Consider the following 24469-nt stretch of genomic DNA (forward strand, 5'->3'; position numbering starts at 1 on the left):
TCCTACCCCCTCTGCCCCCAGGGGCCCCCACCCCCACCCGTCTGAATCAGCAGCACTTAGCAGATCCGATCGATGGGGAGGCGTCTGTTAATGGCCCCAGAGCGGAGTGCCATGGGGAATGATGCAGCGCTGTGTCCCCTCCCTGCCCCCATGCTGTAGAAGGGCTGGAGAAGGGGGTGGATGGAGGGACGGGTGGGGGGCATTTCTCTAGATGGCAAGGCCCCCAAAGCTGCTCCCTGAGGGGGGGGGTGCGTGGGTTAGATCCCAGCTCTGACCAAAGCTATTGCTGTGGGATTGGAGCACCATCCTGTTTTCAGATGTGAAGTGGGGGGTAAGGGGAGTGCAGATGGGACAAGTCAGGTCCCACCCCCATACCAGCTTCTCTCTCAGGCGGGCCCCACGCTGAGGGGCAGTCTCCCTCATCCGTCCATGTCCAGGAGCCTTCTGAATTCATGCCTTCTCCACTAGAGGACTCTGCTCCTGGATGGCATAGAGCACTGGGTACCAAGCGTACCAGGCATGGATGGGTTCAAACTCCAGCTTTGCTACTGACTTATGTCCTTGAGCAAGTGACTTGCAATGTATCTTCAGTTGTCAGATGTCATGTTACCCCAACTTTATAGTGTCATTGGGAGCATTAGGAGTGACATGAAAGGGGATGGCACAGGGCAGGGCACACCCAGGGGAGGCCTCCGTTTTAGTAATGAAAGGTGTGGTGGGAGCGCCTGGGTGGCTCAGTCAGTAGAGCATCTGACTCTTGGTTTTGGCTCAGGTCATAATCTCAGGGTTTGTGGGATCGAGCCCTGACAGGGCTCCACGCTGGTGGTGCAGAGCCTGCTTGGGATTCTCTCGCTCCCTCTCTGCCCCTCCCCTGTTCAGGCACTTGTGTGTGCTCTCTCTAAATATAAATAAACATTAAAAAAATAAAGGTGTGGTGCAGGGGGGCAATAAGTCCAGGCCAATTTTCCACTTTTCAATCAATCTAACCCATGCACATAATCCTCAGTTTGCCCACTCATCACACTCCCGATCTGTCCATTTCTCCATCCCTGCACCCACTCACCACACACCTAACCATTCATTCTCCCACCCACACAACCAAATGCTCTACCTATCCCTCCACCCACCCACTTGCTCACCCATTTGTATATTCACCCCATGCACCCATTTGCCAACCTATCCTTATGTACCCCCTGCACCCATCTACTTGTCTATCCATAGCCCTGCCCGTCATTTATTTACCTACTCTTTACTCTTCCTCATCCATCCATCAATCCATTCCTCTAGCCATCCATCTGTCCACTTACATCCCTGACCTATCCATCTATCCATTTATTCATGAATCACCTATCCATCCATCTGTCTATTTATTTCTCAACCTATCACTGATCCATGCAACCTTCCACTTATTTATCCATCAGTCCATCTAACTACTTATCTATCCTCTCATCTGCCCACTCATCCACACCCACACCCCATACATATCCACCCACATACATATCTGCCCATGTTTCTGTTCCATTCAGTTTGAGGGGTGGGCCCACAGTGACTGGAGACAGCTGGGTGAAGGTAGGGGAAGGGGGATAAAATTGTAGCCAGAGACCACCCTCCTCATGCCACCAGAGACCTCCCTTCCCATTCGAATGGTGTGACCTCCCCATCACCAGCACATCCCTCCTGGTTGGAAAGAATGAGAGTAGACAGTCAGTGGGTGGGCCCATCTGGCCAGATGGTATTTTGGCTGCAGCCTTTACACACACACACACATGTTGCTAGAACGCTGAACATGGACCGTGCCCCACCCAACATCCCCAATCCCAAATGCAGAGTAGCCAGGCTTCCAGACATAAATTAAAAAATAAAATAAAATAAAAAAGAGTTGGTCTCTGGGGAGGGAGAGCTCATGCAGAGATGAAGGCAAAGGCCCCTGGGAGCCAGGGCCAAGAAGGAGGAGAAATCCCTGCCCCTCCCCTCAGGATCCCCACTCCCCAGGGGCTTCTGCCCTAAAACAGGGTCATTAACACCAGCCATCAGGCCTCCAACCCCTTTAATGTCCAGTCTCCCAACCTATTTGATTTTGGCGGTCCCATTTTCCCACCGCAGCCCAAGGGAATGGTTTCCTGGTGGGTGGGGAGGGGAAGGAGTAGGTGCAGCTCGCAGGTCTTTAGCTGGTTTCTCGAGGTTCTACGTCTGGGTCAGGGGACCCCACGCACTCCTTGCTGAGCCGCACAATTTCCTGGGAGAGAACTTCAATGTCCTAAGAAACAAACGAGCCATCAGGGGCCAGAGGAAGCAGAGGGGAAGCTCCCTCATCAAGCTTGGGGTGTCATCCATCTCACTTCATTAATCAATGCCCAGCTATGTCTAGCCTGGCACAGGAAGGTATTTTGAGAGGCTCACAGAACCCCAGCAGTGGGCTGGGCTTGGAAAAGATAAGTGTGGGGGGGAGGGGAGGGGGAGCCTCCCAGGGATATGGATATAGGCATGGATCACCAGCTGTGCATGGTGAGGGCTGGAGGATACAACCCTCACCTCACGACCATCTTTTCCACTAAATGGTGAGCTCACTTCTCAGAGGCAGGGGCTGGGTCTGCATAATTTCTGACTCCCCCAGAAATGGGGGAATATCTGGGGGGCAGGATGAGCAAGTAGACGTTTGGGTGGATGCATGGGGGATCCATGGTAGGCAAACAGGTGGGCAACAACAGGTAGGCAGGCAGGTTGCTGGGCAGGTGGGTAAAAGGTAAGACAAGGGGCTACTGATGAGTAGGTAAGAGGGAGAGAGGGGTATGTCAGGAAATGGGTGGAAAGAGAGAGGTATGTCAGGAAATGCATGGGGCAGATGATTAGATGGGTAGGGGGCAGATGACCTGGGGGCTGTGTGGTGGGGGGATCAGGTGGGTGTGGAGGGAGGAGGTGGCTAGATGGACAGATGGGTAGGCTGGTAGGCCACACTCGCCTTGTGCAAGTGCATATTCTTGGTGAGCTGCTCCTCCAGCATGTTCTGTAGCTTCTTGTTCATCTCCCGAAGGTTCTCGTCGCCTGGCTTCACTAGGTCTCTCAAAACGCTGCCCAGCCCGCTGCGGTCTGTGTGGCCTGCTGCCACAGACACATCTGCAAGGGGCCAGGCTGAGAACCACCCCTTCGGCAGAGCCGGAGGAGAGATGACAGAGATGGGGCAGAAAAGAGGGAAACAGAGAGTGGGGGCAAAAAGTGGGGGGAGAAGCCATGTGATGCAGGGGGCAGAGGCCTTGCCATGTGAAACCTGGCTGTCACTTACTACCTGTGCAGCCCTGAGAAATGGGGCTAATAAACAATTCGTGGAGCTGGAAAAGTGTCTTTGGCTGCACGCAAAGCGCAGAGCACACGGTCAGCTCTCAGCACGTATCAGTCCATGTTATTCTGATCAATATGGGGAAAACAGGGATTGGAGAAGGTGTGAAAGAAAGGAGCAAAAGAAATGAAGATGGGAGAGGAGGGCAAAAGAGGAGAGAAAGTGGGAGAGGGGAGAAGAACAGATAAGGAGCCCCAAAGGGGTATGCATGCAGAGGATGAAAACGTCCAGAGGCGGCACAGGACAGACAGGCAGCAGGAGCAGTGAGACAAGATGAGGAGGCAGGGCAGATAGAAGAGGTGGAGGGAAGAGAGAAGGACAGAGAAACACACTGGGGAAAGGAGAGACCCTGGCAGAAGGGAAGAGCCGAGGTGAAAGACAGACACAGTGACAGGCCTGGCCTGCTCTCCCCTCTGGCAGCTGTGGTCCTTGTCAGTAACTCTGCTGAGTTGCAAGAGGAGAGGAAACAGTGGGGCAGGAGGGGGCAGGTCAGAGGCTGGATGGTGGGTGAGGCTAGGGATGGAGCACTGACCGATCCGGCTGTCCATGACGTAGGTCTCAATGATGGCACTCTTCCGGCAAAGGTCCTCTGCCATGGAGGCACTGCTCACCTCCAGGTGCTTCACCTGCAGGGTGGCCCAGCATGTTCATGCACAACAAGGGGCCCAGCCAGGCAGCCCCCCCCCGACACACACACAACGCCCCAGCCTCCTCTCCAAGTGTGTGCCAAGTGGGGACAGGCAGGCAGGCAGCACCTTCTCCTCCAGCATCCATTTCTCCTGCTGTGTCTCTGCCAGGCGCTGAAAGAGCTCGGCCACTTCCTCGTCTGACAGCTCTGCTGGCCGCGGAGGCTGGGCCTGAGGGCTGCTGGATAAGGACTGCAGGGAAGAGGAGGGGAGAGGCCAGCCCTGTCTCAGCGCTGCCACCTGCCCTAGATAGGATCAGGGGCTGGGAGGGAGCCAGGGGGGATGAGGACGGGCTCTGTGACGGGGGCTATAGGCAAGTCTCAGCACCTGCAAAGGCTCTGGGTCTCCCTTTGCCTAAAGAGGGACATAGGAGCCACCAAGTCATTTCCTTCCTGAGAAGATGAATGAAGGGCCTATAACAAATGAGATCTCATTTCCAGTTGACAGGAAAACTAGGGGACAGAGGGACAAGAAATATGACACCACTAGGAAGCCAGCAGGAAAACCAAAAAGGTGGGATGCTTTCTGCAGGTTAACTGGGTGGTTTCCTCTGTGGGTTGGTGCCATGAAAAAGAAAAAAGGGACCACACTAGACTCAAGACACTTAACGGACATAAAGCAGCCAGATGTGACATGAGCCCTGAAACTGAATGCTAGTTTTCGCAAAACCAGCAATCAAGGACATTTTGGGGCCAACCAGAGAGATGTGATTAAGGCCAAAGTACCAGATCAGATGAAAATTTACAAAACTGGGAGGGTAAAGATCAGCTGAACAAAAATGGGTTACTTATGATCTCATTTAGGTTCAAGAAAGACCAAGATTCAAGGGACCTAGGTGGCTCAGTCAGTTAAGCATCTGACTTCAGCTCAGGTCATGATCTCGCAGTTTGTGGGTTCGAGCTCCACGTCAGGCTCTGTGCTGACAGCTCAGAGCCTGGAACTTACTTCAGATTCTGTGTCTCCCTCTCTCTCCACCCCTCCCGGGCTCACTTTCTGTCTCTCTCTCAAAAATAAACAAACATTAAAAAAAAAAAAAAGAAGCAAGATCTAGAAGGGTGTGAACCAAGGCTTTATAGTGGTGACCTCTGGATCTCTGGATGGTGAAGATGTGGTTTCTTTGGATTTAAAAGTCTTTGCTTGTGGGTGTTTTTCAAACCTTTCTATACAGCACACATACTCTTTACAGATTGATAACAAATCATTTCCAAAGAAAAGTGAATTTAAAAGTCTTTGCTTCTTTGGATTTAAAAGTCTTTGCTTGTGGGTGCTTTTCAAATCTTTCTATACAGCGCACATACTACTTACAGATTGATAACAAATCATTTCCAAAGAAAAGTGGCCAGCCCAGGAAGCTGACATTATAGACGACAGTCACAAGTGATAATTATGAGTTGGAAAAAAGGACCTCCCATAGAGATAATGCACCTTCTATGAGCTACATATTTTATGACACCAGGAAAGGTGGAATTAGTTCACAGATGAGGGAACAGAGGGTCAGAGAGAATAACTTGCCCATCCCTGGTTTGGCAATCTGAATCCAAGTTGGTAAGCTTGGAGAACAGTTGACAGGAAAATGTGTGTGCTGGGCCCAGAGCAGCAGGGGAGGCTGCAGGGGAGGAGAAAAGGTGGACCCCCAGAATCTGGGTAGGAGAGGCTGGGCTGTTGGCTCTTCCTAGCCCCTTACCCTGGCAGGAACAGTTGAGCTTTCCTTCTCCCGCAAGATCTCCCGGTAGCTGAAGGAGGAGACACTACTGCTGTCTCCAGTCTGGGTCCGGCTTGGTGAGTTCATCTCTGACAGAACCAGCTCCTCGAGGCCTGGGCAGAGAGAGAAGAGAAACCTGAGCCCCAATCCCCCAGGGTCCCAGGGCAGCGACTGGCAAGAAGAGGCAGAAATAGATTTGATGGAGATGGAAGGAGGCGATGTGACACTCGGGCACGGGCAAGGTGGAAGCAGACAGTACGACAGGGAGAGGCAGAAACAGAGAAAGTGGCTGCCTCTCCAGGCAAACACACACACCAGAAGAGAAACAAAGGTGAAGCAGCTGGGAGAAAGTTGGCAGTGTGGACCCGTACGGGCATAAAGGGCCACATGCACTCACTCAGACGTGGGTTATGCAGAAAGGAAGACCGACAGTTGGAGAGAGCACAGGGGCACACCCACACGCAGAGGGGAAATCCCAGAGAGATAGTAAGCCACAGCAGATGAGAGGCAAATAGAGACCGGGCATAGAGACGTGGGTCAGAGCAGAGACCAGAGGGAAAAAAGATGGAGACGGACATGTAGCCATGAACCTAAATCCGGATTTCATCTAATGGACAAGGACGATGTATGGCAAGCCACTGGAATCTGCTTGTTGATGCATACACTAATCGGTTAGCAAAACAGAAACAAAACTCCCTTTATAAAGAGAGGTCACTTCAGGAGACCCAGGGTCTCTGAGAGACACAGATTGGGTGTGCGATACATCCATTTTTGCCATGTCACTTAAAACAGGGCCACCGAGCTCGGGCCTCTACTCTTGCAGCTGCTTCTGGGTATCAGGGAAGGGGGCTGTCATCCCACCCCGAGGGTCTCCAGCAGGAGTCGATGGCTGCAGGGGGACAGGGGAGCAATTTTCTCTGAGCCTGTGATGTGGGAGATGCACCAGAGCTATCATCACTGTGTCTTATCTATTTATTTAAATGTATTTATAGGCCATTTCCTTCTTAAAAAATAAAGTCCAAAGCAACTCAAGGGTTTTTGTTGTATCTTCTGCCCTAAGCGGCAGAAATAACATGGATTTTAGCTGCATGGTGATAATGCTGCACTGCTGTGTGTCTCTCTAGCTCAACCGGGAGCTCCCTGAGGACAGAGTTTCGGGGGGTTTCCTATCAAAGACCCTGGATGTGAGCATGGGGGCTCAGTCCCTATTCATAGAATGAGAGAATGGCTACAAGAAATTTAGAGACACCAGGTGAGGTGTGGGAATATGTATGAGTTGGGGGGATCCAGAGACAAAGACAAAGACAGAGAAGAGAGAGAGAGAGGGAAGATAGAGACAGAGAAGGAAAAAGCAGCAAGGGGAAAAGAGAGAAGAGAGAAAGAAAGCAGGGAGAGAGAGAAAAGGAGAGACAGAGAGATGGCACAAGGCAGCACAGAGAGACCAAAACAGAGAAGAGACACAGAAAGAGGTAATGCAGAGGGGCACCCAGGGGGGCTCAGTCAAGTTAAGCATTCGACTCTCGGTTTTGGCTCAGGTCGTGATGTCATGGTTTTGTGAGTTCCAGCCCCACATCAGGCTCTGCGCTGATGGTGTGGAGGCTGCTTGGGATTCTCTCCCTCTCCCTCTGCCCCTCCCCAGCTCACGCTGTCTCTGTCTCTCTCAAAATAAATAAACACACATAAAAAAAATTTTAAAAATGAAAAAGAAAGAGGTAATGCAGAGAGCAGGAGAAAGAGAGGAGAGACAGACAGACGCACCAAGTTCAAGAGGGACAGAAAGCGCAGGACAGCCCGGTGGAACGAGGTACAGGAAATACCTCTGGCCTTTGGGCCCCAGCCTGGCCTCCTCCCCTCCACCCCAGCCCCCCCTGCCATTTGGTCCCTCACCAGAGCGGCTCTTGCTGTTGGTAAGGATGTCCTGCAGTCGCTCCTGCAGCTTATCAGCCCGTTTCCGCTCCAGGTGCAGCTGGCGCTTGAGGTCCTTGAGCTGTGGGGAACAGGGGGAAAGGGGAGGGCTGAGGCCCAGTGGACCCAGAGGTGGGGGGCTGTGCTTGGACACCTCCCCATCATACCGCAGCACTGCCCTTCTTCTCCAGGATTCGCTGCCCATCCACTGTGTCCTTCACTTCCTGTGGGATAGAGAAGGTGTGGCTGGTGGCTGCCACAACGGCCATGTGCAGTGTGTTCCCTCCCCGCCCCGTTACTATGTGCTGAGGCCCAGGCTGTATCTGGACTGGCGGAGGGACAAGTGACCTGTTTCAGGTTGCTGATGGTCTTCAGGTGGCAGTCCCGCTCCTCCTGGGCCTGCTGGAGCTGATCCCGCACACCCTGTAGCTCCTCTTCCTTGCTCTGCAAACCAGAGGGCAGCTCAGGCCTCTACTTGGGCAACTTCTGTTCTCCCTCTAGGGCCTGGCCCTCCCAGGAGAGAAGGATGCCATCATGCAGGGGGGGCACCTTCAGCTCATCAGCGTGCTGCTCCCGACATCGCTTGAGGGCTTCCTCCTGCTCTTGCTGCTGCTGCTGCAGAGATTCCTATAAGACAAGTGGTGGGTCTGGCCATGGCCTCCCAGAGGACATCACGCCCAGTGAGGGATGTGATGGCGGCAGGGGCCTGCGGGCATGTAGGAAACACTCCTGCAGGGAACACTGTGTGCCCTTAGGCAGTACACAGAAGTGTCACATCCAGGGCTGTGCTGTTTGCATCACAGACTGACATCTGCATTTTATTCTATTTAACAAAATATAACACAGCACTTACTGCACGCCAGGAATGTTGTAGGGATTTGACATATATTGACTCATTTTATACAATCCTCCCATAATACCTAGATGACAGGTATTATTATTATCCCTTTTTTACAGGTGAAGAGAACAGGCCACAGGTCAGGTAACTTGCCCACAATTAGCAAGGGGCCCAGCCAGGATGCAAACTCATGCAAATGACTACTTCCAGTGTCTGTGCTCTTCACTACTATGTGACACTTCCTCTGAGGTACTATTATGAGTCTTCAAAAAAAATGGCAGTAAAAATCCTTGTTTGAACAAAATCAGTATATTATTACAGGGGCGCCTGGGTGGCTGTCGGTTAAGCATCTGGCTTTGGCTCAAGTCACGGTCTCACGGCTCTTGAGTTCAAGCCCCGCATTAGGTGAGCTCAAGCCCCCGCTTCAAGATTCTCGGGGCGCCTGGGTGGCTCAGTCGGTTAAGTGGCCGACTTCGGCTCAGGTCATGATCTCACGGTCCGTGAGTTCGAGTCCCGCGTCGGGCTCTGTGCTGACAGCTCAGAGCCTGGAGCCTGTTTCAGATTCTGTGTCTCCCTCTCTCTGACCCTCCCCCGTTCATGCTCTGTCTCTCTCTGTCTCAAAAATAAATAAACGTTAAAAAAAAATTAAAAAAAAAAGATTCTCTCTTTTCACCTCTCTCTGCCCCTTGCTCACTCATGTTCTCTCCCTCTCTCAAAAATAAAAAAAATAATTTAAAAAATAAAATAAAAATAAAAGAATAAACAGATGTTATAAAAACAAACAGTATATTACAATAATTTCCTGACAGAAGCAGGTTCAGAAGGAAGAGATGCCTTTTCAAATTTGCATATCTGACATCCTGCCTTACTGATGGCCATCCCCTGACTCCCCGCTGGATGGCTGCCGTGGAGCTGGTGGGGCTGCGGGGATGTCCAAGTCCAGAGTATCTCAGGAAATTCCAGGGTCTGACTGCTCCCAGTCCCCTGGTTTGGCATGGATGTCCCCCAGTAGCCTCTGTGCCTCATCAGGCACCAACTCACCTCGGCCTCCTTCAAGCGCCGTTCAAACCAGCCTTTAGCTCCATCCATGGAGTGTACCTGAGCTTGAAGTTCTTCCACCGTTTGCTGGAGATTCTCCAGCTCCCGTGTTCGGGCCTGGAAGAGGGGAGACCGTCATGGATGGGGCAGGCGGAGGAGCGAACACCTCACCCACACCATCCCCTGGCCCACGGGCGATGCTGTGCTCTCCCACTTTTAGAGACAGAAGGATATTGCCATCCACCCACCCACCTTCTCCTCACGGATCTGCCCACGGAGCTCCTCCTCCTGCCGCTTCTTGTCTTCATGCAGCTCTCGGAGCTCCCGCTCATAGCGGGCACGCACCCCCAGCACTTCCTTTTCATGCCGCAGTCGGACCGCTCCCAGCTCTTCCTTGTGCTGGGACTTCTCCTGCAGGGTCTCCATTGCCAGCTCATCCAGCATGGCCTTCCGCTTTTCAGCACTCTGGGGGGCAGGAGCATGCCAGTCAACCTCCTCTCTCAACGTCAGACACGGCCTACCACCTTCTCCCCAAGGAACAAGCCCAATTCTGCCTCCTCCCCGTTCCCACAGAACCAGCGAAGTCACTCGTCTATCCTCACAGAACTGGTCACTTTCCATCCTTTCCTGTTGCCATGCGTTTGCCCACATCACCTGCTCCCTCCCCACAGACCAGGGCCAATCCCTCCCCTTGCAGCCTCTGGGCTTCCAGAGCTGCCCACCTTCCGAGCCTCCTGTAGTTCCTGGGTCAATTGCTCCTTCTCCTGCCCGATTTCTTGAAGTTGTTCCAGGAGCCGACTATTGGCACGTAATGACTCCTAATGAGGGGACAAAGGAGATGAGTTTCATATAGAGCCTCCGGCAGGTGATGGTCACCCAGGACGCTTCTGGTAGACTGGTCTCCCCTAACCCCAGTAAAGTTGGTGCTGTTCTCTCCATTTCTAGATGAGAACCATGGCAGAGACTGGCAGCAGCTCCCCAGTGTTCTATGTGTCCTCCCCTCTGTCCCTAGCAATAGATTTCGCAGTTGGACACATGGTTGTCGAACTGATTTTTCCCTGCCTCCCTCGCAGTTAGGTGTGACCCTATGATTAATTTCTGTATGAAGAAGTAGTGAGTGTAACTTAGGTTATACTCATAAAGGAAAGGGGCATGCTGGGCCCTTCCCTTTTTCCTCCTTCCTTCCAGACAGAATACAAACATGATGGTAGGGGAGCCTGAGCAAGCATCTTGGCTGCCAAGATAGAAGTCTTATGTTGAAGGTGGCAGAACTGCAATGTGGAAGGAATCTGGGTCACTGGTAATTGCAAAGCCATTGTTCCATCCCTAGACAGCCCACCCGGATTCTTACGTGAGAGAGAACGAAGCTTCTATCTTATTTAATCCACTATGGTTCTGGTTTCTACTATAGACTCAAAATGGCTATCCTGTCTAACTGAAGAGGTTCAGTCTCAGCCAAGGAAGACAACATGGTCTAGGACACAAGGTGCTAATAAGTCAGGAAACCAGACTGGAACCTGGGTCCTCCTGATTCCATAGTCTTCTCCCTGCACCTCATGTAGGACTCCATGGAGCCAGCACTAGGGAACCAGGAGAAGACAGGTCATAGCCAGAGATGTCACCTGCAGCTGTGAGTTGAGGTCATCTTTCTGCCCCATGAGGTCTTCATACTCAGTCTGCCGCTGCCGCAATTCAGCTGCCAGCCCAGTATTCTCTTCTCGGAGCATATTGAGTTCTTGGGTCTTTGCTGTTTGGATCTGAAATAAACGGAGGTGATGGGAATTGGAGGGAAAAGGGCCCCAGGGGCCAGCCATAGGGTGTGAGCTTCCCAGTTCTGGGGAGACAAGGAGAGAGGTGGAAAGAGAGCCAGGAGAGTAAGAGAATTTCAAAGGAAAAACGAATGAGATAAAGAGATCAACAGGGGAATGGATAAATGTAGTATGGTCATACAGTGGAATAGTAAACAGAGATAAAAGAACAGACCAATGCTAAGTATGGATGAGCCTCACAGGAAAGAAGCCAGGCACAAAAATGGGTGTCTGATTCCACTACATGAAGCTAATGAACAAGTAAAACTAATCTATGTCACTAGAGGTCGGAGGAGTGGTTATTTCTGGGGAAGTACTGATTGGGAAGGGGTAAAAGGGGCTTTCCAAGGTGCTGAAAATGCTCTACATCTTGATCTGCGTGGTGGCCCCATGGAGACAGACAGACAGACATGATTCACTGAGTGTACACCACGATTGGTACACTTCTTGTACTTCACTGGAGAGAAACTAGAAAATGCAAGAGAAGCAGGGATGGATGGCCAGAGAGAAGGGTGGAAGCCATCAGAGAGGAGAGGCTGAGAATCAAGCAGAAACAGAGGCAGGACAACAGCAGGAGGTCCAGACTGCTCTGCCCTGATGTGGATCAGAAGCAGGAGACAGGAAACTGGGGTGGGATGAGCGAGGGCTCCCGGGTATCCTGTACCTGCTCCAGGGCTGCCAGGCTAGTCCTCAAGGCACTGTTCTCAGCCAAAAGTCCTTCCACTTGTTCCTGTGCGTCTGCACTCTGGATGGACACCTGGCCCCACCCACACAATAGGTGAGAGTGGGTCCAGAACAGGGGGACAGGACCTACCCACAGCCAAGAAAGAAAACACACGGGTGCGCACCCACGACTAGGGGAGACAGGACCCCTGGGGCCTTGCCTGCCTGTACGATACCTGCTGAGGCTGCCCTCTACTCATCCCCTTACCTCCCAGAAGCTTCCCATTACCATGTACCTGATCTTGTAGGGCTCGCAGAGCTGCTGCATGCTCCAGGCGCTCCCCTTGCCGTTGATCTCTTAGTTCCGCCAAGCTCTGTAGGGACCAGATCAGGGGAGCCCATTCTAGACCTCAGTCTCCCTTGGGGTACATATAACCATACAGGATCCCTCTCTGACCCCCTAGCAGAATGTTCCCAGCACTTGAGGGCCTCGGACTACCCAGCCATCAGACTCAGACTCACCCAAATTCTAGGTCATTACCCCCAGGGGCCTCAGACCCCATATGCTAACTCCAAGAATCTCAGAAAACATCTAGGTTTTTAGGGATTTCAAACTCACTCCACTTCCATCCAAAAGAGGTCTCACACTCACCCAGATGCTAGCTTGGAGGCCCCAGGATTCTCAGACACACTTAGCCCTCAGGGACTACAGTGTCACTCAGACTCCTGACCCCAATCCCCATGGGTTTCAGGCACACTCAGTCTATGTCGCTAGCTCCCGAGAGTCTTAGGGTCCACCCAAACTCATAGCTCCAAACCTTAGAGGTCTCAAACTCCTACAGTCTCCTAGATTCCAGCTCCTGGTGATATCTGACTGACTACCCCCCCTCCACCTGCCACTCCTGTCCCCAGTCTCTGGGGATCTTCAGACCTAAGTAACTGAAGACCCAGCTTTACCCAGACTTCTGTCGCCAGCCTTAGACCCCCAAACCACCATATCCCTAATCCAAGGGATCTCAGACTCACCTGCTCTAGGGGGAAGCCTGGAGGCTTTAAAGTCCCCTAGCCTCTAACTCTCAGACTTTTGCTCCAGTCTCTGGATGTCTCCAACTAACCAGTTTTGTTTTGTTTTGTTTTGTTTTGCTTTGTTTTGTTTTTATTCACAGCCTCCAGAGGTCTCAGGACCACTTAGCCTAAGTAATCCAACTTACTAGTTGTCTCAGCTCCCCAGACCAGCCCCCATACCCTGAGGGCCTCAAACACACTCAGCCTCCAGGCGCACCTGTCATACCCTTGAAAGTCTTGTATCTAGAGGGTGCCCCTGGGTGGCTCAGTTGGTTAAGTGACTGACTCTTGATTTTGGCTTAGATCATGATCTCACAGTTCATGAGTTTGAGCCCCACATCGGGCTCTGTGTACTGACAATGTGGAGTCTGCTTGGGACGCCCTCTCCCCCCTCTGCCCCCCCCCAATAAATTAACTAATTAAAAAAAAGAAAGTCTTATATCTATGCAGCCCCCAAAGGTCTCAAAATCACCAAACCTCCAGGGAGTTCAGGCTCACTCCAGCTCTCGCTCCCAGCCCCCAATGACTCTAGACTCCTATCTCTAAACTCCCAGAGTTTGAGATTCATCCAACCTTGTGGCACACAGCTCCCAAGTCCTCAGCCCCCTGAGATCTTTGATTCATGCATACTCAGGCCAATTCCTAGGGCTCTTGGGGCTCCCTAATTCCCACTTTCTTAGCTCCAAGGGGGTCCAGTACCCATCCAGTCCCTATATTTCCAACACAAGAACTATTAGCCTCCCCAGCCAGTCTCTGTAGACCTCAGGGTTCCCTGGACTCCCGGCCCTGGTCTCTACCCCAGCAATCCCAGAATCCAGCCCCTCACCTGATTGGCAGCCTCAAGTTCCTGCTGCAGCTTCTGAGTGCGAGCCAACTGAGCTTTGAGATCCGCTTCCTTCCGCTGCTGTAACTCCTCAATCTTATTCCTGGGGGCGATGTGGGGGCATGTTGACCATGGCCTGAGGACCCGTCTCCCACCTCTGCCCTTGTGGTCTTCAGGCAATTCTGCTGGGTACTGTCCCTATTGTCCACCAATACACCCACCCCTGGTAGTTACCGGCTATCATTGAATAGTGTCTCCTTTTCTGTCTGCAGACGGCAAAAACTGGGCACAGAAAGACAGACATAGATGGGTCAGTTCCACAAGTCAGTCCCCTCTCCAGTCCCTCAAAATTCATTTCCCCACCTTGGGAAAAAAAGAAATTTACCTTTCTTGCTTCTTTTTCAGTTTCTCAGAGAGCTGGGGTGGGGTGAGGGAGGGGGATGCAGACAAATGATTGCATATTAATAAATACAAAAAAATAGATTTAATATTTATAGACACTTCTTACTAAGTCCTTTTTGGGAGCTGGAATTTACTTATGTTATCTCATGGGATCCTCAGAGCAGTCCTGAGAAGTGAGTACTACTGGTTTTACAAATGGGGAAACTGAGTCTCAGAAGAGTTAAGTAATTTGGTTGCCCAGGTGGTCAGGAGCAACAACATGACCTCAACCCAGCTCCCTCAGGCCCCAAAGGCCAGCATTTATGCCCCCAACATATTGCTTGACAGCCACATCATAGAATGGCTAGGGGAGGAGGCCTGGAAGGCAAGATCATGATCGCCTGCCTCATCGCTGGGTCTCCAGCACCTAAGATAAGAGCCAGCAGTCTATACAATGGATGGATGGATGGATGGATGGATGGATGAACAAGCAGAACTGAGAGGACACATAAGAGAAAGATGTGGCCTGCCAGCCACAAGACAGAGGAAGCACATTAGCCTATTCCATATTGAACGCAACTCTGAGACATAAATGTGAGTCTCTCATTTCACAGATAGTGACATTGAGGCTTTGAGGGGGGTACTCCGCTCCTCCTGCCCTGCCAGGGGAAGCATGGCAGGTGGGGAGTGGGGTGGAACAAAGTCCAGGGAAAACTCAGCAGCCCCACCTTAGCAAGTTCCTCCTGCAGTCTGGATGTTTCAGCCTGCTTCGAGCTCTGCAGGGAAGGATGAGGGAGGGAGCTATCTTCAGCAAAGGGGGAGGTGAGGCCTGTGGCTTCCCCTACCCTCCTGCCTTCCTAATCCATTAGCCCATAAGATGGTGATGTCACAGACATTTCCGTGGGACCATAGACTGAGCTAGGGCACCTGCCTGCCTCCTGACACTCCAGCCCCAACAGACCCAGATTCACCTCCAAGCCTTGCAGTTGCTCCCAGAGCAATCTCTTTTCTTCCTTCTCCATTTCCCATTTCAGCTCCACTTCTGCCAATGGCATGGGGGCTGGGACAGTAGGGGCTGGGCCCCCTGGGGGGTCCCCTTGGCCCTCACTGGCAGCTTGGGATCTCTCGGCCTCTTTCCCATAGCGCTCTTGCAGGGCTGGTGGGTAGAACAGAAATATATGATGGATGAGGTGGTCTCCGAAGACCCTTGCCATGCCTCAAATAGATGGGAGAATTGGCCTTGGATCCCTCAGGTAGAAGAGACCCTGCCCAAAATGACCAAAAGCTTACAAAACAAAGGCTCAGCCCCATCCACACCTCTCACAAATATTTTTTTCAAGTTTATTTATTTATCTTGAGAGAGACAGAATCTCAAGCAGGCTCCGTGCTGTCAGCGCAGAGCCCCATTTGGGGCTCGAACTCACAAACCATGAGATCATGACCTGAGCCGGAACCAAGAGTCAGACACTTAGCCAACTGAGCCACCTGGGCACCTCCCTTCACAAATCTTTTAAGCCCTACCATCCACTGAAATCCTGTCTACAATCAGACCAGCCCAAGCCGGTTTCCCTGAGCCCCACCCCTCCACCCCCCAGGCCCCACCATCCTCTACTCACTACTTACAGCTGAATCCTCCTATAACCTCATCTTCAACCAAATTCTACAAAGTCTCCCCCCGGATCACCAAACTACCACCCACCACGCCACAAGCCCCAAACATCCCCACGTTGGGACCCACACTCTACTAGCCTTTATCCCAGACCCCACTGACAATCTGGGCTCAGAATCTCCCCCAAGCTCCTTTGTTCACTTTCTCCGTTTAGCAAACAGCTCCTTTCTGATGTTCAATCTGCTAATCTAACGTTTGCTAGGTACCAGGCACTGAACTAAACTAAGAAAGCTACCACCTCTTAGCTCAGCTCCACTGCAATCTTCCGGGGAGTGTACATCCCTACAAGCTCTCTGTAGATGAGGAAGCTTTGACTCAGAGAGGTGAAATGGCTTGTCCAAAGTTATACACTGGTTCATAGCAGGGCCAAGCCTAATTCTGAAGCCTTTCCCCTGCCCCCAGGGGGAAGACACCCTACTCAGCCCCCAAGGTCTCTGCATCTCCAAGGAGGGCCTCCTTGTACCTGCCACATTTTTCTGCAAGGCTGTGTTCTCGGCCTGCAGCCTCAGCAGCTCACCATCCACAAGACTCCCAGCTTGGGTAGTGCCTGCCCTGGCAGCCCCATCCTTCAGTTGCTGGTTCTCCCGCTCCAGCTGCTCCATCTGGCTGCAGAGCTGAACAGGGGAGGAGGGAGGGAGCAGAAAAGCAGAGAATCAAAACAACATTTGCTGAAATATACATGGTGCTTGGCTGATTTACTTTATAGTTCACTGAATTCTCATAATGTCTCTGTGATGTAGGTGCTGTCATTCCTCATTATCTACCCCCCCCCCCTTCACAGATAAGGATGCTGAGCCACAAATGTTAAATGACCTCAAATTCCACATCTGGTAAGTGGCAGAGTCACAGAGGATTGAGGATACCAAGAACACTTTTCTGCTTGCCCAATCCCAACCTCATAGTCATAATTCAAGACCTCAGGCTCCTCTGGAAGTTGCTGGTCCCAGATGTCAACATCACAAATAGCCCTGCTGCCACACCTCTTCTGTGAAGGGTCTGTGTCTGGGAGCCTAGGCACCACAGCTTTCAGGGCATTTCCAAAGCCAGTGCTACCCACAGCCACCTCCCCTCCCCCTGCCTTCCACCATCATCAGCGCTCGGCCTTGGAGCGAGGTACAATGCAAATAAGACTAGGCCAGCCCCTTGCTAGACTCCTGGCCAAAACACAGTTTGCAGAGCATTCCTGATAAGTGACACTAAAACCCCATTTCCAGATGAGAATACTGAGACCTACAGAGAATTTTTATTTTTTTGTCTGGAATTACTTTCTACCCAGAACACTATTCCTTTCATCCAGTTCTTCACATGACCGTCTCCTTTGCATCCTACAGTGCTCTGTTCAGATGTATTCCTTGAAGTAGTAATCCCCCAACACAGAAATCCCAATACTCTCTGTCACAGCACTCTGTTAATTTCTTTTTTTACCTAGTACTAATCACAATTAAATTTACCCAGTACGCTAATTTCCTAAAGCTCTGAACATTTTTGGATTATAAATTGTGATCGACAATTAAACTTTATTTTGTAACATAGGGTCACAAGCACAGATTCTGAAACCAGACTGTTTGGATGTGAACTTCTACTCTGCTATTTATTAGCTATGTGACCTTGAGACAAATTACTTTACTTCTCTGGGGCTCAGTTTTCCTCATGTGCTTAGTAGGGATACTACTAATATCTCATTGGCCTGTTGTAAGAATAAATGAGTGAATAATGTAAAACACATCAAACAGGACCTGGCACACAGTAAACACTATGTAACTGTCAGCTATCTGTACTATTATTATTTTTTAATATCTTATCTTTCTCCCCACCCCATAAGCAGAATATAAGCTACCTAAGAGTGGGGGCTGTTCTGTGCTGCTCACAACTATGTCCAGAACACAGAGCATGAAGGAGGTGCTCAATAACTATTTGTTGAAGGAAAAATTGAGCTGAAATATCTTGGCAAATAAGTGGTAGAGGTAGGCCTTGAATCCAGGTCTCTCTGTTAGCACTTCCAGTTCCCAGGAGGAGGAGGAGGGGGAGTGTGAAGGAGGTTCTATACCTGGTCCAGTGCCTAGCCCAGGACAGGTGCTGGAAAACACAAGCTGTATTTATGGAGGAATCCCTGTCCCTGCCTCATCCTAAAAGAACCATGATACCATTGAGGCTGGAGGCAGGATGCAGTGAGAAGTGAGGTGATGAGGTCAGCTATTACATGAGCACCAGGGGGTCTGAACAGTCAGGGTCAGGGACCTACTCAGAGTTGTTGCTTAAAGGAGTGATGTGGTAAGGCCTGCAGGTCAGGACAACCTCTAGGGCACAGACTGGTAGGACAAACTAGAAGTAAGGAGACCAGCAAGAAGGCTGTGGGAATAGAGCAGGTAACAGGCAGTAAGGGCTGAGGCAGAGCAGGGCTACAGGATGGATCCAAAACTTTTAAATAGTCAAAAAATATTTTAGAGGGAAAATGAATCAGTAATAATAAAAAGATAGTAGCTAACACCTACATAGCTGATACTATGTGCGAAGCTCCGTTATAAGTGGTGTACAGACATTAATCCATTCAATCTTCACAAAATCCCTGCAAAGCAGGTACTGTCATTATCATTTCCAATTTAAACATCTAGGAACCAAGGAACAGGCAGGTCAAGTGACTTGCTCAAGATTACAGTTAGTAAAAGGCAGAGCCAAGAGTTTAATCTAGGCCTTATGGTTCTTAACTTAGAGTTGTTAAATCACCTCTCCCGATATTGTAACTGTTTAAAGGTTGTTTTCGTATTTTGTTATTTAAGGTCTTAAGTACTACATTCTCACATGCAGCCCTGGAAATACCATTTTTGCTGCCGTGATAATTTTTTCCTCAAAACACACTAAAACTTTAGAGACTTATTGATCATGGATACAGAAGATAGATAAAGAAACAAAAGACAATATCTCTAACTCCCTAGTAGATTCAGAAACAGCCAGGACACTAAAACCAGTGAGGAGATAGAATGATCCAATCCAGCACGAATTATCTAGAAGAACTAGAACTCCAGGCTCATGTCAGATGAAGGGAAGGAAGAGTAAAGGGAAGCAGCTAGAACATCTTTCCATCTCATGCTAAGCATAAGAACTTTACCTAAGACCCTCCAGACCCTCCAATGCCCTGGAGCTTCATAGCATCAGCTGTCAAATATACACAAGGGAACTTGAAGCTCAAAGAAAAGGAGTGCCTTGGTCTGGAATCAGCTGTCCTCAGGGCTTGCAGCCTTCTAATCGCAGCACAGTCGGCAGCCCCATTTGTCAAATCACTGCCCCCCAGCACATAGCAAGGATGTTTCAGCACCATGGACAGTGATCCAGGGCCAGCCTCTGTCCAACCACTTTCAGCTGCCCTCAGACTTTAGCCCAGGTGGCCCCTCCCCTCGGATACGCCCTTGGATCCCCTTTGGCAATCCCAGGCACCAGCACCTTGCTGAACTCCGCCATAAGTGTGCTGTTCTGCAAGCGGAAATCCTCCTCTTGGCTATGCAGCTTTGCCTGCAGCATCTCATTTTCGCTTAGCAACCCTTCGACTTCCTGCAATGGCAGACAAGGGCAGGGTCTCCAACAAGGGCAGAAAGGATGGAGAGGTAGGACAACGAAACAGGGAGAAAATGATGGGGCGGGGGGGGGGAACATAGGGTACAGAGAATGGGATGGGTGAAATCAGGAGATAAAAGGAAGGAAAGAGACAGACATGGAAGGGTAGAGAGAAGGGAAGATGGACATGGCAGGGGAGAGAGTGGGAAGAAAGAGAGGGGTAGATAGAAATAGGTGAGAGGAGGTAGAGAGAGATGAGGGAAGGGGGATATATAGGGATGGAGAGGGAGAGAAAAAAAAGGCAGAAAGAAAGATAGGAACAGAGAGATCAAAGGAGGGAGAAAAGAACAGAGGCAAGAGAGAGGGGGTCAGGGAAAGAAATGAGTCAAGAAGAGACACAGGAACAGGGGGAGAGAGAAACAAGGAGTCAGAGGGAGAGATAAAGAAAGGGAGAGAAGAGAAATGATGGCAGACAGGAACAGGCGGGGGAGAGAAAAAGGGAAGGTTGGATGGGGAGAGAAGCAAGAGTCAGAGAGGAACAGGAAAAGAGGCATAGAGAGACTCAGAGAGAAGGATGGGGAGAAAGGGAGAAGGAAAGACACAGAAAGAAGCACAGAGTGAGACAAACACAGGAAAATAAAGACAGACATAGAAACAGGTGACAGTGAGGTAGTCACAGATGTGAGTGCACACACAGAGAAAGAAAGGCCAGTACTAGGAGATCCCAGCATACAGAAATATCGCCCCTCAGTCTCCCAGACACATTCACCCACCATGGGTCCCCTTACCTGAGCTTTCTTGCTCTTGCTCAGTGCCTAAGGGTGAGGGGGTGGGAAGAGAGATAAGGTGAACAGAGATGGACTCCCTCACTAGGGTATGGAAACATTGTGGCAAGTGTCAAGGGGGTGGGTAATGATGACAGGTTCAAGGGATGGGAGTGTCTTTAACCACAGAACTTGAATGAAATTTGTAGTCCACAGGAATGATGAAGTGAGTGAGTGAACGACATCCTGTTTACATGTTTTCTTCTAAGCTCTGGAGACTGTTCATGAGTTTTAGTATTTAACCCTTCATGGGCTGGGTCTCTGGGCTCAGAAATTGCGGCTTCATTTCTACATCAGTCCAAACACATCTATGTGGATCCCTCCCATGCACCATGAAAACTGCTGCTCTCTTGTTGGGTAGCTGAGGGCACTGCCAGGTTGGGCAATCAGCACCCTACCAAAGAGAAGCTCACCTTCAGGACTACCAGACTTTCCGCATTCTGTATTCCTTCATCTAACAAATATTTATAGAGCACATAACATTGAGTTATGCTTGGGGACAGGAAGAAAGAGATAAAGGAGGGCCTTGAATGCCTTGAGGGGCCATAATAGGTTACATGCAATTCATCTTCAGATGATCTGAGAGGTAGGTTTAGTCTCAATTTACCAACAGGGCCAGGACAGGGATGGGAAGTGGGAGCACAAGGCAGGAGTGTGAGTGGAGGATAGAAGGCAGATTCAAGGGGGGGAGCCTGGATGGCTCAGTCAGTTAAGTGTCTGACTCTTGATTTCAGCTCTGGTCATGATCCCAGGTTCATGGGATCAAGTCCCATATCGGGCTCTGCGCTGAGCGTGGAACCTGCTTAATATTCTCTCTCTCTCCCTCTGCCCCTCTACCCTGCTTGTGCACTCTTTCTCCCTCTCTCTCTCTCTCTCTCTCTATCTCTCTCAAAAAAATTTTTTTAAATACAATTTAAAAAGGCAGATTCAAAACAGATTCACCCATGGATGTAACTATTTTTTAAAAGATTTTTAAAAATGTATTTATTTTGAAAGAGAGAGAGAGGGAGTGTGAGCAGGGGAGGGGCAGAGAGAGAATACCAAGGGCAGAGCCTCACAAACCATGAGATCACGACCTGAGCCAAAATCAAGAGTCCAACGCTTAATCGACTGAGCCACCTAGGCAGCCCAAGAATTTTTTTGTTTTTAAGTAATCTTTACACCCAACGTGGGGCTTGAACTCACAACCCTGAGATCAAGAGTCGCATCCTCCACCGACTGAGCCAGCCAGGTGCCCCTGGATGTGACTATTTAGTTAGAAGGTAGTGAATGAGAATAAGTAATTGAAATTGAAAATGAATTAAGAGTAAACTAAAAATCAAGAATTAAGCAGGATTAGATAAAATTAGCAAACTAAAGAGACTTCTGTGAGAGTTTTTTTGAATAACTGATGACAGCATGTAACATTAGGTCTGGTTCCCTGTAGGTGCTCACTGGCTAGGTGAATGAGTCAGAGGGCTACAGGGAAAAATGGATGGGTGAGTGGGTGGAGGGAGGTACCTTCTGAGCTTTGTTGAACTCCTTATCCAGGTAGGCAACCTTCTGTCGAAGACTGGTGAGTTCTAGTGTGGGGAAAGCAGGGAGTCTCAGCCTCAGTCTGTGGTAGGAAGCTGAAAGGTCTTCCTGCCAGGCCTCTGAGGTTTTTTCCCTTGGCCTCTTATCTCCCAAAGCCACCCCCATCTACTGAAACCCTCTTGGCTCACCAACACCATTCTTGCGTAGTTCATCTGAAAGCTGGTAGTTATTTGTCCGGAGTTCCAGGAGCTGAGCCTTGGGGGAGGCAGGGAAGGGAAATGACTTGGTCAGGAATGTGTCCCTACTCTCACAGTGAGGGCACCAATCCCCTGAGCCCCACGGATCCTGCTGTCTTCCACATGCCTCTTTAGCCACTCCTTAAGACCTATGTACCCTGCATCCTAAATGAGCCTCCAGCCCCTCAGCCCATGTCCTACCTTCTCTAGCTCTACTTATAACCACAGCCAGCCTCACTCTTCTTTCTATCCTCTTCCAATTCACTCAGCACTCAGGCCATGACAGAGCACTGCTCCAGCAGGTTCTTGCTCATATGCATGTTCCATGGTTCTCCACGCCCACAGGATAAAGTTCTTCCTCCTTATCCTCACTGGCCTCATCAGACACTAAACATTGTTCTATCTTTCTGTCATAGAAGAGTATTGTCTATACTCTTGGCTAGACTTGGAGGCCCCTGAGTATAGGGGACAGGGGCCTGCATTCCTCCTTTTTCAAGGGAAGAGGGCCCAGAATACTCCTGTCCAACTTACACTAAGTTGGGGGCTGCCTGGATCCTCCTTACCCCCAAGACTCTCAAAACACATCCAAACCACTTTCAAGAATTAAGGGAGAGTGAGGTATGGGCCACTCCAAATAACATACCCTTCCTAACAGCCCTGTAAGGCACTGAGGCCAGTTATTCCCAGACCTACTGTCCCTTACCCCACCAAGATCTTTCCCTCTTCCCATGGCACCAGCCTCCACCCCTGGTGGTCGGCTTAAGGTCAGAGGGCTTGGCCCTGTTCTTCTACCAGACCCAGTGATCTACCTGCCTTGACCCAATTTGTACACCCTTGTAACACATGGAGAAGCCCTATCTATCAGAACCAAATGGTTTTTCCTTCACTCATGGCCCAGTGAAATCAATCTTTCTCACCCAAGGGTCCCCCACATCCCTCAAGAACTCCCCAGTCATGATCCAATGTGATGGTCCTACATCCTTCAGGGTCTCTCCTCCACAAAGCCTTGGGTGGGCCAGTTGAGTGAGTACTCTTACTTGGAATCTCCCCACACAAGTTACAAGTTTTAACTTCCCCTTTCATGGTCCAGTGATCTTACCCTCTCACTCTAAGCCTCCATCACACAGGGACAACTGGTTTCTCTCATTCAAGGATCAAAGGACTACCTATACTCACTTGGAGTTCTTCCTCTCCTCCCACAGAATCCCACTCAGGGCTTCCCCCCCTTTCAGAGTCTCCTCCCACACAAAATCCAATGGTCTTCCCCGGTAAGGAACTCTCTCAACAAGGGCCTACTCTGGCCTTTCATCCGATCTCAGAGTTGTCCCAGAAAGAATCAAGTGGTCAGGATACCCAATTAGGGTACCTCCCTAAAGCCCAGTGATTTCCCCTCCATGTGGTCCGAGGTAACACTCTTTAACCTCTTCTGGTCTTCTCTCCAACAGGAGTTAACGGTATTACCCACTCAGGGTCCTCTTCACCCCAGACCTAATGGGATCACCTGTAATCACCCAATGGTACCACCACCTCTTAGGATCCAGTACCAGCACTCACGCAGGATCTCCGCCTCTCAGGAACAATGACAGCATGTGGGTTCTTTCCCCAATTCCTCGGCATAGTGGTATCTCCCACAAACATTTCCACCTTCCACCGGGTAATGGTATTGCCCATTCAAGGGCTCCCCCCACCATGACGCAAATGGCCCAACGTCTGCTTCCTTCCTCTCCAGACAAAATGGTTTCGCCCTCTCAGGATTTCCTTCCCTCAAAACCCAATGTTATTATCACCGACCCATGGTGTCCCCCGCACGGGCCCAAAAGTCTCGTCTCCTCCAGGTCTGAGTAAGGTATCACCCACTCTAGGACTCTCTCCTCCGCCCACAAAGCTAATAGAATCCAACCCCTCAGAGCCCAATAGTATCTCGGAATCCAACAGTCTCACCACTCAGAGCCTCAGTTTCCCTTCTCCAGACCAACCCCTTAGACTCAAGGTCCATCCCAACCAACCCCTTCTCAAAGCCGGTGGCCCGACCTCTCTCTACCCCGCCCCCCGTCGGTTAACGCGGTGGTCTTTTCCCCGGTGAGCGGCACCTGCATCCGCTGAAACTCCTCCTCAGACAGAGCTTGCGCCATGTTCCTCCCCCCACCCCCCCGACAGCCTTCAGCGCAGACGCAGTTCGTCCCTTCTGTCAGTATTCTGGCCGGATCAAACCACCGGCCAGGAATGGAGGGGGAGGAGTCTACCCCGGAAGTTCAGTATTTTAGAGACAGATAGAAGAGAATGAAACTGACAGGTCAAGTGAATTGCAATTTAATGTTTTACCACAAACTAGGTCATCTGATCTGGCTTTTGAGCTCTCACAAAGTACCCATTGTGATGCGACCCTGTGGTATCCCTGTGTCATGGTTGGACTCGTCGCTAGGGAAATGTTTG

At 50.5% G+C, this 24469-nt stretch overlaps 1 protein-coding gene across 1 annotated transcript; it reads right to left on the bottom strand.

Annotated features, from left to right (window-relative positions):
• Positions 1–1707: 1707 nt before the first annotated feature.
• GRIPAP1 (GRIP1 associated protein 1) lies at positions 1708–24241 on the bottom strand. The gene is made up of 26 exons (XM_058713781.1): positions 24127–24241; positions 21989–22055; positions 21786–21847; positions 20250–20276; positions 19351–19458; positions 16376–16526; positions 15215–15399; positions 14972–15019; positions 14248–14279; positions 14097–14144; positions 13866–13965; positions 12271–12348; positions 11976–12068; positions 11126–11260; positions 10226–10321; positions 9756–9968; positions 9507–9620; positions 8177–8254; positions 7976–8071; positions 7795–7851; positions 7610–7709; positions 5705–5835; positions 4090–4212; positions 3867–3960; positions 2960–3114; positions 1708–2257 (listed from the first exon to the last, which is right to left on the bottom strand). The coding sequence occupies exons 1-26, from the start codon at positions 24166–24168 to the stop codon at positions 2165–2167; spliced, it is 2526 nt and encodes an 841-aa protein (XP_058569764.1). The 5' UTR covers positions 24169–24241; the 3' UTR covers positions 1708–2164.
• Between the last annotated feature and the right edge of the window lie 228 nt (positions 24242–24469).

Source organism: Neofelis nebulosa, chromosome X (assembly GCF_028018385.1).
Source record: "Neofelis nebulosa isolate mNeoNeb1 chromosome X, mNeoNeb1.pri, whole genome shotgun sequence".
Taxonomy (NCBI): domain Eukaryota; kingdom Metazoa; phylum Chordata; class Mammalia; order Carnivora; family Felidae; genus Neofelis; species Neofelis nebulosa.